Source organism: Hemitrygon akajei, unplaced genomic scaffold (assembly GCF_048418815.1).
Source record: "Hemitrygon akajei unplaced genomic scaffold, sHemAka1.3 Scf000105, whole genome shotgun sequence".
NCBI classification, from domain to species: Eukaryota; Metazoa; Chordata; class Chondrichthyes; order Myliobatiformes; family Dasyatidae; genus Hemitrygon; species Hemitrygon akajei.
This window is the reverse complement of record NW_027331991.1, coordinates 809,448-822,669: the sequence shown is the minus strand read 5'-3', so window position 1 is coordinate 822,669 and position 13,222 is coordinate 809,448. Positions and strand designations below refer to the sequence as shown.

At 46.7% G+C, this 13,222-nt stretch overlaps 1 protein-coding gene across 1 annotated transcript; it reads right to left on the bottom strand.

The window, feature by feature from the left end:
- Positions 1-242: 242 nt before the first annotated feature.
- Positions 243-12,613, bottom strand: LOC140723230 (uncharacterized). Its single transcript, XM_073037831.1, has 3 exons — positions 12,526-12,613; positions 5,784-6,998; positions 243-280 (listed from the first exon to the last, which is right to left on the bottom strand). Exons 1-3 carry the CDS (start codon positions 12,611-12,613, stop codon positions 243-245), a joined length of 1,341 nt encoding a protein of 446 aa, XP_072893932.1.
- Between the last annotated feature and the right edge of the window lie 609 nt (positions 12,614-13,222).

Below are 13,222 nucleotides of genomic sequence, written 5' to 3'. Positions count from 1 at the left end.
GGGGCTGCGGGACCGGAGAGCCCGGAGCCTCCAGCCGTCCGGCAGAGCTCGTTCCCGGCACTTTTCATAGAAACATAGAAAACCTACAGCACGATACAGGCCCTTCGGCCCACAAAGTTGTGCTTCCACGGCAGCCGGCCCCCGATTTCCACAAACCCGAGATCAGACCCTTCTTCACAGACGCCTGAACAGAATAATAGCTACGGTCGGCACTGCGCCTGCGTTTAGCAGGAGGTTCCTGGCTACACCAGCCGTGGCCGGGGGTCCCGAAAGAGGCGCACTGGCCGGAAGCGGGAGGGACAACGGAGAGTTAAATGACAAACACGACACAGTCTGCAGATGCTGGAAATTCAGAGCAACACAAACAAAATGCTGGCGGGACTCAGCAGGCCGGGCAGCATCTATTAGAGAGAAAAACCAAACTCCTACCCCCGCATAAAAAAGAACGTCATCCCAATCATCAACCCCCAAATCCACCCCTCCCGCACAAAAGGGAATAATATCATCGATTTCCCCCCCCCCCCAAAAAAAAACCCTACCCCGCACAACTGTGGAGGAGCCAGTGTCACCAGTGTCGAGGCGGCCGCATCGGGAGCAGCGGACACAACGGGCGACCCCGGAAGATTCACAGGTGAAGTGTCGCCTCACCTGGAAGGATGTTTGGACAACGGAGAGAGTTCGGCCGTTCACTGAGTTCACTGTGACACCCCGAATTCCACATCAAATCCGTCCAAACGAATCTGGGCGAACTTTAATGACCAATAAATAATATTCAGCGATCAGCTGTCTGAATGATTCCCTGACTCTGAGAGGAAGGGGTGTCTATGGTCCACACTGTCAGGGTGTTGAGTTTACCAGGAGACAAAGACTCCAGGGACGAGAGGTTTTCTGTTGACTAATACACTGTGTGTGGACCCCGCTGGCAATTCTGGTGTTGTGACCCGAATCGAGACAAACACCACGCTGCCCACTCCACCAACAACACGGCACAGCCGGACACATAACAGGGAACTTTACATCCCACAACACTGGATTCAGTGATGAAACCCGTGATTAATTTTGTTGTCCCACTGAAAAGTCCATTAAGGTGCTTTTAAATGCCAGCGCTCTCCCACAGGTGACGTCACACAGCTCCTCACCCACGCGCCTGACGTCACAAATGGGCTCCCCACACCGGGATCTGCCCTCACGTGCGCGGTGTCATACGTCACCCAAGCGCTGCTGTGCTCGAGCTTTATCGGTTTAACGGATGGGCTAATAATCACGTGACCAGCCCCCCCCCCCCCCCCCACCGCTGTCAACAGGGGATTCAGGAGCTGCGCTATTCCCATTGGTATGAAGCGATGTCAATCACTGGTTACAACCAGTCGCGGAGGCGGACAAGCCGAGTGGGCGTTACCCCGCTGAGTCCGTCTCCCGCTCAAGCGCCGACCGCCTCCTCAGAGCGGAGAAAACCTCAAAGTAAATGTCCGCTTTCTGATTTATTTCCATTTCCCTCCGAGGGAAGTTGGGGCGTTTGTGAAGCGTCTCCCGCGGCCGGAGTCTGATGTATCGCTGAGAGGTAGGAGGAGACCGCTCGGCCCGTCGGTTTGATGCCGGTTCCCCGGGTAGGGATTTTATTGAAAAGATGAAGATGGTGAGAGAGGGGGCGGACAGGATGTTTGTCCCGGTGGGGACAGGAGGGGCTCATCTGTGGAAATGTCTGAGCCCACGGTGGTGAGAGTCACCGGCAGACTGTTGCCCTGCAAGCGGGGCCGATGGTCCGGACAAAGTGACAATTATTTGTGTTTTGTTGAGTTTGTACCTGGAATATGGTGTAAAATCCCGATCCCCACACTAACACGGGTTATACAGACCAAAGGACAAACTGCCGGAGCAACTCAGTGGGTCGGACAGCATCTGTGGAGGGAAATGGACCGTCAACATTTCGGGCCGAGACCCTCCCTCTGGACTGAGAGTGGACGGGAAATAGTCAGAGAAAAGAGGTGAGGGGTGGGGATGGGGCAAGAGCTGGGGAGTGAGAGGTGGATCCAGGTGAGGAGGGAGGTGGGAAGGTAGAAATAGTGACAGGGGTGGGAGGTGAGTGGTTGGGGCAACACGGGGCTGCAGAAGATGGAAATTAATTCCATAGAGGATGAACAAAGAGGTTAGAGAGTATTTGTTACAGAGAGTGCGATGAAGATTTACCATACTGATCCCTGGAGTGGTGGGGTCATCATATGAAGAAAGATCAAATGCGATAACCCTTTCATTTAGGGAATCGAGGACTGAGGGGTGAACATATTGAAATGCACAACATCATTACCGGCTGAACCAGGGATCCCAGTCTCTGAAAAAGGGCGTGGACTGTCCGGGACTGAGATGAGGGGAAATGTCTTCACTCCGAGGGTGGTGAATGGAAATAAACATGTGGATAAGAGCAGCCGCCATCTTGTTGATGGTTACAGGGGCCGAATGGCCACCTCCTGCTGTTTCTCACTTGATGTTTCAGTGTTCCTGTCCACTGAGGCCGGAGGAATGTGAATATAAATTAGTGTTTATAAACACAGAACTGATTTAAATGAAACGTGGACACTTCCTGTTTGGGCTTGAATTATGTTTCGGACGGGGATGGGAATCGAGCCCGTGACTCTGTGACCTGGGGATGGAGGGAAAGGGATCGGTGTAGATATGGTGTGGAAAAATAATCATGTATCTGGGGTAAATATGGAATAATGCGGGGAATGCGGTGGATGGGTCGGTCAGTGTGTGAAGGGTGAGAAACGGAGTCACCGGTTCAGGTGGGAGTCCCTCCACCCGTCACCTGATCCCGTTTCCTGTTCATGTTTTTCTGCAGATCTGCAGCATCTGCGGGTCACTGCTCTACGTGTCCGTGTAGCTTCATCTTTCCCCGTTCAGACAAGGCAGTGAGATCCGGATCTGTCACATCCTCTCGTGGACAATGTCTTTTTCTCTGCAATAGTTTCTGCATGTTTCATTCCACTGTTTTGAGGCGCTGAAGTGCAGCCGATGTTTCTGGGTGTATGACTCATTTATGTGAGAATTTAGCCTTTTCTATTTATCTGAGCTTCTCATAAATGTGTAAAGTTCAGTTCAGCTTCACCTCAGAATTTCCAAAGCAACAACCCAGTCAGTCAAATAGTTCCACACAATTAAGATAGTTATTATATCTTCAATTTTTTTTTCTATTTTTGTACTATATATGTATATTCTTATTTTAAATCAGAATTGTTAAAAATTATTGTCATGGATTAGGTTCTACTACTACCGCAGGGACAACAAATTTCATGACACATGCCGGTGCTATTAAACCTGATTCTGATATTGTTATGGGAGACCCACCACCGGTCAACTGATCCCAGTTACCGCAGATCGTAATGTGAGATTAAAGCATTTTCCATATATTTGCTTTCCACAGAAATGACAACAGTTCAGTTTCCTTCTGAGCTTCCAGAGCAGAAGCTTAGTCTGTCTAATATTTCCACACAATTAAAATGGGAAATTTGTTTATTATCATCATGTACTGAGCTACAGTGGAAATCTTGCCTAATGTACCATCCACACAGACAGATACATTACAACAGTACATTGAGCTGATATACAACAAAACAATAACTGTAACAAAGCATTAAGGCTGCAGAGAAAGTGCAGTGCAGATAGACATATGGTGCAGGGTCACATCGAATTACATTGTGAGGCCGAGTCCATTTTATCATTCATTTGGCTTATAACTGCAGACAGGAAGCCATCCTTTAGCCTGGTGTTAAGCACTTTAAGGCTTTTGTATCTCTTCCCCGATGGGGGAGCGGGTTTGCAGCAAGAATGTCCAGGTAATGAGGTTCTTTGAGTACATGGCCTGCTTTTCCAAGGGAGGGGAAGTGTAGGAAGAGTCCATGGAGTGGAGGCCTCAAACTGTATCTGCCTTTCCACAGTCTCCATCTTTAATTTTTCTCACTTGTACTGGAGCTCAAGCTCACTAGGTTTACTTCCAGGAAACACCTCCAACTCCTCCACTTTAAATACACCCTCAGATACATAATGTTCAGCTATTATCCTCTGCATCTGTGCCCTCCTCATTGTCAATTTCACCTTAGCAAGTATTAACGTTTTAGCAATACTCAATAACTCAATCCTTCTGGTGTCCTCTAATGCCTGAGAGGTTCACACTTCCAGATATCTATCAACATCCATTGCTGCTGGTTTTCCACACACAAATAAATCAAAAGGGATTTCCCCAATGAAATCGATAATAAATCAATCCTTAAATTTGTTCATATCCCAGATGCAGGCCCCATTTTGTTACAAACCGTAACGCTTTAGAAACGAACCAGCAGCAACAGACTACTCCCAGTGGCCACACATTTTAATTCAACGTCCCATTCCCATTCTGATATGTCTATCCACGGCCTCCTCTACTGTCAAAATTAATCTAAACTCAGGTTGGAGGAACAACACCTTATATACCGGCTGGGTAGCCTCCAACCTAATGGGATGAAAATTGACTTCTCTAACTTCCGTTAATGCCCCTCTTCCCCTTCTTACCACATCACTGACATATTTAATTGTTTGCCTGTTTTCTATGTCTCTCTGGTGCTTCCCCCCCACCTTTCTTTCTCCCGAGGCCTCCTGTCCGATGATCCTTTCCCATCTCCAGCTCTGTATCACTTTCGCCAATCACCTTTCCAGCTCTTAGCTTCATCCCACCACCTCCGGTCTTCTCCTATCATTTCGCATTTCACCCTCCCCCCACTACTTTCAAATCTCTTAGTATCTTTCCTTTCAGTTAGTCCTGACGAAGGGTCTCAGTCTGAACCGTCGACAGTTCTTCTCCTTATAGATGCTGCCTGGCCTGCTGTGTTCCACAAGCATTTTGTGTGTGTTGTTTGAATTTCCAGCATCTGCACATATCCTCATGAGAGTTATGTGTATAAATATAACTCTCAAACTATATAGCTCGGGGGAAACAAGGCTTGGAGTCTTGAGATGGTAAAGTATGAAAGTTCAGTTCAACCACAGAATAGGTGATGAGAGAGAGATCATTGTAATCCAGGGTAAATGTTGAGAGAAGGCAATTATGTCGTATTCCACAGGTTCCATGGTGGTAAAACGAGACCAACAGTCACTGTAGATTTTATCTGTCATCCTTCCAAATCCACATACTAATTATCACCCGAAGTGACTTGTCATAATTGGTATCGTCTTAATGAACTACCACACCACAGCCAGGCAAGGGTTAACACATAAGTGGTCTTCACAGGATGCGCCAAATCAGATCCACTCCTATGGATAAAATGAGGTGACAACCACACATTTGATGTACGGTGAATCGATAATTAGCCCACCCTTGTGGGCAAAGGAAAGTTCCAAACAGTGACCCTCGGCCACTAGTTCCCTGGTTTCGATCCTTCCATTTTTCCTCCTTCGTCTACATCTGACTCTGAGTGTATGTGTCCTCGGTTAAAACTAAACAAGCTGCACGCGATGTAAACAAGCTGCAAGTCAGACACATTTGCCTTCTTAATCTCTCTCTCTCTCTCTCTTAAAATGAGAGTCCACAGCAAACAAAACCCAGGGATTCAAAACAATGGCCACTCCCCATTGTGAGCGGACAGGTGTGCCAGCAGGTGGGATGACTGAGTGAATCCTTTCCCACATTCTCAGCAGGTGAACGGCCTGTCTCTAGTGTGAACTCGTTGATGACCCTGTAGGGTGAATGACTGAGAGAATCCCTTCCTAGACTGAGCAGGTGAACAGCTTCTCCCCACTGTGAACTCGCTGATGACTCTGTAGGTCGGATGACTGAGTGAATCCCTTCCCACAGACTGAGCAGGTGAACGGCCTCTCCGCAGTGTGAACTCGCTGATGTACCAGTAGGGTAGATGACTCAGTGAATCCCTTCCCACAGACTGAGCAGGTGAACGGCCTCTCCCCAGTGTGAACTCGCTGATGTACCAGTAGGGTAGATGACTCAGTGAATCCCTTCCCACAGACTGAGCAGGTGAACGGCCTCTCCCCAGTGTGAACTCGCTGATGTACCAGTAGGGTAGATGACTGAGTGAATCCTTTCCCACAGACTGAGCAGGTAAACGGCCTCTCCCCAGTGTGAACTCGCTGATGATTCCATAGGGTGGATAAATGAGTGAAGCTCTTCCCACAGACTGGGCAGGTGAACGGCTTCTCCCCAGTGTGAACTTGCTGATGTACCAGTAGGGTAGATGACTGAGTGAATACTTTCCCACAGACTGAGCAGGTGAACGGCCTCTCCCCAGTGTGAACTCGCTGATGATTCCATAGGGTGGATAAATGAGTGAAGCTCTTCCCACAGACTGAGCAGGTGAACGGCTTCTCCCCAGTGTGAACTCGCTGATGTACCAGTAGGGTAGATGACTGAGTGAATCCTTTCCCACAGACTGAGCAGGTGAACGGCTTCTCCCCAGTGTGAACTCGCTGATGTACCAGTAGGGTAGATGACTGAGTGAATCCTTTCCCACAGACTGAGCAGGTGAACGGCTTCTCCCCAGTGTGAACTCGCTGATGTACCAGTAGGGTAGATGACTGAGTGAATCCTTTCCCACAGACTGAGCAGGTGAACGGCCTCTCCCCAGTGTGAACTCGCTGATGATTCCATAGGGTGGATAAATGAGTGAAGCTCTTCCCACAGACTGAGCAGGTGAATGGCTTCTCCCCAGTGTGAACTCGCTGATGTACCAGTAGGGTAAATGACCGAGTGAATCCTTTCCCACATTCTGAGCAGGTGAATGGCTTCTCCCCAGTGTGAACTCGCTGATGTACCAGTAGGGTAGATGACAGAGTGAATCCTTTCCCACAGACTGAGCAGGTGAATGGCTTCTCCCCAGTGTGAACTCGCTGATGACTCTGTAGGTGGGATGACTGAGTGAATCTCTTCCCACAGACTGAGCAGGTGAATGGCTTCTCCCCAGTGTGGGCTCGCTGATGTCTCCGTAGGTTGGATGACAGAGTGAATCCCTTCCCACAGACTGAGCAGATGAATGGCTTCTCCAGAGTGTGAACCCGCTGGTGAGCCATTAGGTCAGATGACTGTGTGAATCCTTTCCCAGAAATTCAGCAGATGACCAGCCTTTGCCCGGTGTGGTGTGAACTGACTGGTGTGTCCACAGGTGGGAAAACTGAGTGAATCCTTTCTCACACACAGAACAGGCCTTGCCCAGTGTGAACTTGCTGATGTACCTTCAATTGTGATAACCGAGTGAATCCATTCCCACTGTCTGAGCAGGTGAACGGCCTTCCTCCTGTGTAAATTACAGGCGTGCCAGTTGGTCAAATGACCGAGTGAATCCCTCCCCACAGTCTGAGCAGGAAGGGTGGTCAATTGGATCCCTTGCTCCACTTCTTAAATTCTAGAGAGAGACAACAAAACTGCTGTGCCGTGTTTGAGCTTCCTGGAAACGAATTCCTTCTCATTTTTAACCTGTAAAAAGATTTACAAAATCCATCAATGGGTGTAGGACAACATTTCAGATGAGATTACTTGAGTTGCCAAGGTTTGATCTGGTATCACACTGTTACAGAGAAATCATCTCCTGACTGGGCAGAGTGCTGGTATCTGGAATGACCATCAATTCTCTGATGCTCTTCCTGTCTGTATAAGAATGGGGCATTTCAGCCGTCTCCAATCTGTGCCTTGGCTCAGTTTGACTCCCTCCATTGGTATTATTCCCTGTTCCTGCTGAGCTGCATGGGTTCTTCGCCCCACAGTAACTGAAACACTCTCACACAAATAGTTTTTCTTGACGTGCAGCTGGGATTTTCTTTTATGTATTATTAACTTAAAGTGCCACAGTTTTATTGCCATATAAAACATTCCTGCTGAAATGACTGGTTGATTCACGCAGCTGTCAAAAGGGGTTAGAGTGAGTTTTTGTATTATTTCAGGTTCTTGTCACAATCATAGAAAATTTCAACACAGAAACAGGCCCTTTGGGCCATCTAGTTTGTGCTGAACTATTTAAACTGCCCACTCCCACACCTCTGCCATCCAGGTACCAACACAAACCTCTTAAATGTTGAAATCGAGCTCGCATGCACCACTTGTGCTGGTTGCTCATTCCACACCCGGATGACCGTCTGTGTGAAGAAGTTTCCCTCATGTTCCCCTTAACATTTCACCTTTCACCCTTAACCCATGGCCTCTGGTTGTCCCCCCCCCCCCCGCAATCTTCATGGAAAAAGCCAGCTTGCATTAACACGATCTGTGCCACTCTGTCTCAATCAAATCTCCCCTCAATCTTCTGCATTCCAAGGAATAAAGTCCTGATTTGTTCAATCTTTCCTTATAACCCAAGTCCTCCAGACATGGCAACATCCTTGTGAATTTTCTCTGAAATCTCTGATCTTCTTTTACATCTTTCCAGTAGGTGACCAAAACTGCACACAATACTTCAAATTAGGCCTCACCAATGTCTTCTAGAAGTCAATATAACATCCATCTATTGTTGTCAGTACTTTGGTTCATGAAGGGCAATGGGCTGAAATCATTCTTTCCATCCCTATCTACCTGTGATAGCACTTTCAGTGAATTAAGGACTTGTATTCCCAGGTCCCTTTCTTCTACACACTCCTCCGTGCCCGACCAGTCACTGTGAAAGACCTCCCTTGGTAGGTCATACCAAAGTGCAACAACTCACACTGGTCTGCATTAAATTCCATTTTCCATTTCTAAAACCATTTTCCCACCTGGTCAAGATCACACTGCAAGCCATGATAGTCTCGCAGTCCGCTAAAACCCCAGTCTTGGTGTCATCCACAAATTTGCTGATCCAGTTAACCACACTATCATCCAGATTACAGATATACATGACAAACAACAACAGATCCAGCACTGATCCCTGTGGCAACCACTAGTCACAGGCCTTCAGTCAGAGAGGCAACCATCTGCTACCACACTCTGGCTTCTCCCAAAGACAGTGTCTCATCCAATTTACTGTCTAATCTTGAAAGCTGAGTGACTGAACCTTCTTGACCAACCTCCCATATGAGACTTTGTCAAGTGCCTTGCTAACGTCCATGTAGAAAACATCCACTGCCTTGTCTTCATCCACTTTCCTGATAACTTCCTCGAGAGACTGTAAAAGATTGGCTAGAGCCATGCTGTCTATCCTTTATCAGTCCACACCTATCCAAATACTTACAGTATATACTTGGTTCCTGCACACACATTCCAATAACTTTCCCAGTACTGATGTCAAGCCCACAAACATGTAATTTCCTAGTTCATTTTTACAGCCTCTCTAGAACAGCAGAGCAACATTATCTGTCCTCCAAACATCCAGTACCTCACCTGTTACTAAGGATGATTTAAATATCTGTGCTAAGGCCCCGATAATTTCTGCACTTGTCTTCCGCAGGGTCCTAGTGAACAACTTGTAAGGCCCTGGGGATTGATCCACATTAATTTGCCTCAAGACAGCAAACCCCTCCACCTCTGTAATCTGTACAGGGTCCATGAAGTTGATGTGGCTTTGCCTCACTTCTACAGACTCTGTGTTCATCTCTTGAGTAAATACGGATGCAAAAAAAATCTCCACAAGTCTATGTTATCCCTTCATATGGATTACCATTCTGATCTTCCAGAGAATTATTTTTTTCCCTTGCAATCTTTTTGCTCTTAACATGTCTGCAGAATCCCTGAGGATTATCCTTCACCTTGTCTGCTGGGGCAACCTCATGCCTTTATTTCTTTCATAAGTGTTCACTTGAATTTCCTGTATTTCATAACTACCCCATTTGTTCCTATCTGCCTGTACCTGGTATGTACCTCCTTTTTATTGATCTGGGAGAGGAAAGCCAAAGGGCTGATAGATCTGCATGCTGGGAGGTGGGGGTAAGGAGGGTTAAACTAAAGTTGCAGGGGGAATGGGAGCCTGAATAACAGAACAGATAGTGGAGAGGTTGTGGAGACAGATGTTGTTCAGGCCTCAGACAAAGTCAGGAATGAAAAAGCTGTGCATGGTGCAGTGAATATGCTGAGCCCTGTATATTTAAATACAAGGAGCAGCGTAGGAAAGGTGGATGAGTTCAGGGCATGATCAACACCTGGAATCAACACTAGGATCTGGCAACTGTGGATTGGGACAGGCTGCTTTATGGCAAAGGTGTGCTTGGTAAACGGGAGGCCTTCAAAGCAAAATTTTGAAAGTAGTAAGCGGGTATGTCAGAATAAAAGGTAAAGATAGAAACTGTAGGGAAACTTGGATTGCAAGTGATATTGAGACCCTGGTAAAGCACAAAATGGAATTGCACAACAGGGATAGGCAGTCAGTTTCTTATGGAGTATAAGAAATGCAAGAGAACACATAAGAAATAAATCAGGATGGCTAAAAGATGGCATGAGGTTGCTGTCACAGAAAAGGTGAAGGATAATCCTCAGGGATTCTAGTGATAGATTAAGAGCAAAAGGATTGCAAGGCACAAAGTTGGTCCTCTGGAAGACCGGAATGACAATCCACGTGTGGAAACAAAGCAGATGGGGGAGATCTTAAATAATTTTCAAACTCTATTTACTCAGGAGATGGACAAAGGGTCTATGGGAGTGTGGAAAAGTGGCATTAACCATTTCAACCCTGGGGGAAAAAAACACTCCTCTGGTCACTCACATGCTCAATACCCCTCATCATTTTATACACCAAAAAATGTCTCTAAATATAAACAAGGAAATTATACATTGCACAATCTACTTTCCACGATTCAGTACATTTACACGGACAGGTGTGTAAAAAGGGCCCAACGAATATCAGGGACAAACTGGCCTAATTCACCACATCCACAAACTGTTCCTGCTGTTACCATCCAGGAAACGGTACCACAGCAAAAGGAGCAACAGGCTCCGGGACATCATATTCCACCAGGCCATCAGACTGATTAATTCATGCTGATACAATTGCATTTCCATGTTATAGTGACTGTCCTATGTACAGACGATCTATTATAAATTACTATAAATTACACATTGCACATTTAGATGGAGATGTAACGTAAATATTTCTACTCATGTTTATGTAGTAGGTATTTAATAAAGTCAATTTAATTCACCCTCTCCACTATCTGTTCTGTCATTCTGGCTCCCATTCCCCCTGCAACTTATTTTAACCACATCACCCCCTCCCCTGTTCACTACCACCAGCAAGCCTTACCACTAGGATATTCATCCCCTCTTGTTCTGTTCCTCTAACTAATGAATCCCCTATCAGCCTTTTGACTTTCCTCTGCCAGGTAATTTCCCCCCAACAGCTTCTAAAGTGGTCCACCTGTTGTTTTTGGGGGATGGCCACTAGAGTACTCTGCGATGGATATTTAACCTCATTCCCCTTCCTGACTCTCACCCAGTTTCCTGTGTCCTGCACCTTGGGAGTAACTCACCTCTCTTCATGTCATATCTATCACCCCCTCCAACTGCTGGATGACCTGGAATTCACCCATTTCAAGTTGCAGCTCATTGAAGTGCAGGGTTACAAGCTGCACATCTTGTAGGTGAAGGCATCAGGGACACTGGAGGTCTCCCCTCCTTCCCTCCAATACCCCTCTAATTTGTAATAACCAGTGTGCAGATAAATCTTGTACTGTGCATTTTTTACCCAGTGACAAGATGTGCACAGGGAATTTTATATAGAGAGGTATTCATTTTCACAGCTAGCAAATCACTGTCAATAGGAACTTTGATCTCCTCTGGGTTTGATCGAGTTCATCTGCACTCTCACACAACCTATGTAGCAGGCCTGTAACAGGTAATGAAGGATTTTCTCACCAAAGCTTTTGCACATTGTCCATATGTGGTTCACTTGCTAAATTATGCTTTAAAAAGTCAGATTTCCAAATATCATTCCACTTCTTCCCACTTGCAAATTCTCCAGCAACTTTTGCATCACCAAAATGCAAACAGGCATCACTAGTTTCTGTACTCTACATAAATATTTCCTCTGAACCCTCCCCCAATGACTGACGGTGGTGTACTCAGTGAATGCAATGTCAATGAATATGAAGGGAAGGGCAGTAGTCTGTCTCACTGGTGTCTGGCACATTTGGGATGTGAAAGCTACTTGTTGCCCAGGGCAAAGGTGTTTGATATCATTACGTACCCAGAGAGAATGGGACAAAATATGTTCTCACCGGTAGAAAAGCCCAGAGCAAGAGGAGGTAGAGGAAGCAACACACACAAAATACTGGAGGAGCTCAGCAGGCCAGGCAGCATCTACGGAAAAGAGTACTACTGCCGATTTTCTCAACTGCTGATGTAAAAGATTTTGTTCCCTTTCTCCGAGTTCCTAATCCTTGCATTTGGATAGCTGGAGCTCAGCTCCGTCTGAGAGATCCACCGGTTCCGATTCCCTCATCAGTCGGAAGCTCCCCGGGGCCCGTGTACGGTTCGTGGGGCTAAGAGAGAGGGAAGAGAGCAGGACTGTCCCGGGATTGCTGGCCACGGTGTAAGAAATTCAGAGGAATTATCCCGAAGTCGGTGTTTAAGCTAAAAACACGGAGAAACGCTCTTACCTGCAACCGACATTTTCAAGGCCTTCAGTGTACTGCGCGCATGCGTGAAACTCAGGGACGTCCTCAGTCTGACGCATGCGCATTTCATCGGCGCTTCAGCGCCGGCGAAATTCTTAACGCATGGCCCTATGGGTAATCAAGGTGCCATTGAACATTTCTGCAAGCACTGGTTCAATGTCCATACCTCTTTTTTTTATCTTGGGTATAGAAAAAATCTGCAGCTGTTTTAACGCAGAAAGCGGCTCCCGTAAGCAATATACTCATTATCAACGTGTATCTAATGCCAAAGTAAAATGCAGATATAAAACACAGGAGATTCTGCAGTTGCTGGAAATACAGAGACGCACACACACAAAACGCTGGAGGAACTCTGCAATTCAGAGAGCAACTAAGCAGCGGAGTACACAGTCTAGACATGCGGAAGGGGCTCTGCCTAAACGTTTTCTATTTATTCCTCTCCAAAATTTCTGCCTGATCTGTTGATTTCCACCTGTGTTTTGCAGAAATTAACCACCCTTTTTTTCGATCAACCAGTTTCCAAATGCTTCTAATCTTTCACTTTTGACCACATCCTTCTGGTCTTATTCGTCCTCCTCCTCTGGACCCCATCTCTCTCTGGAGCCCCTGACTCAGGCTGGCAAATCTTCGGTTTCTGACTCTGCACCATCGAAGATTCACTCGCTAGTCTGCTGTCAGA

Bases quoted from the DNA above. Each gene is read 5' to 3' on its own strand.
- LOC140723230 (XM_073037831.1), bottom strand. From the start codon at position 12,613: ATGAAATGCGCATGCGTCAGACTGAGGACGTCCCTGAGTTTCACGCAT. The intron at 6,999-12,525 runs GTAAGAGCGTTT...TCATCTGCTCAG, and splicing joins CTTGAAAATGTCGGTTGCAG to TCTGTGGGAAGGGATTCACT. The intron at 281-5,783 runs GTCATCAGCGAG...GCTTCCGGCCAG, and splicing joins TCAGTCATCCGACCTACAGA to TGCGCCTCTTTCGGGACCCC.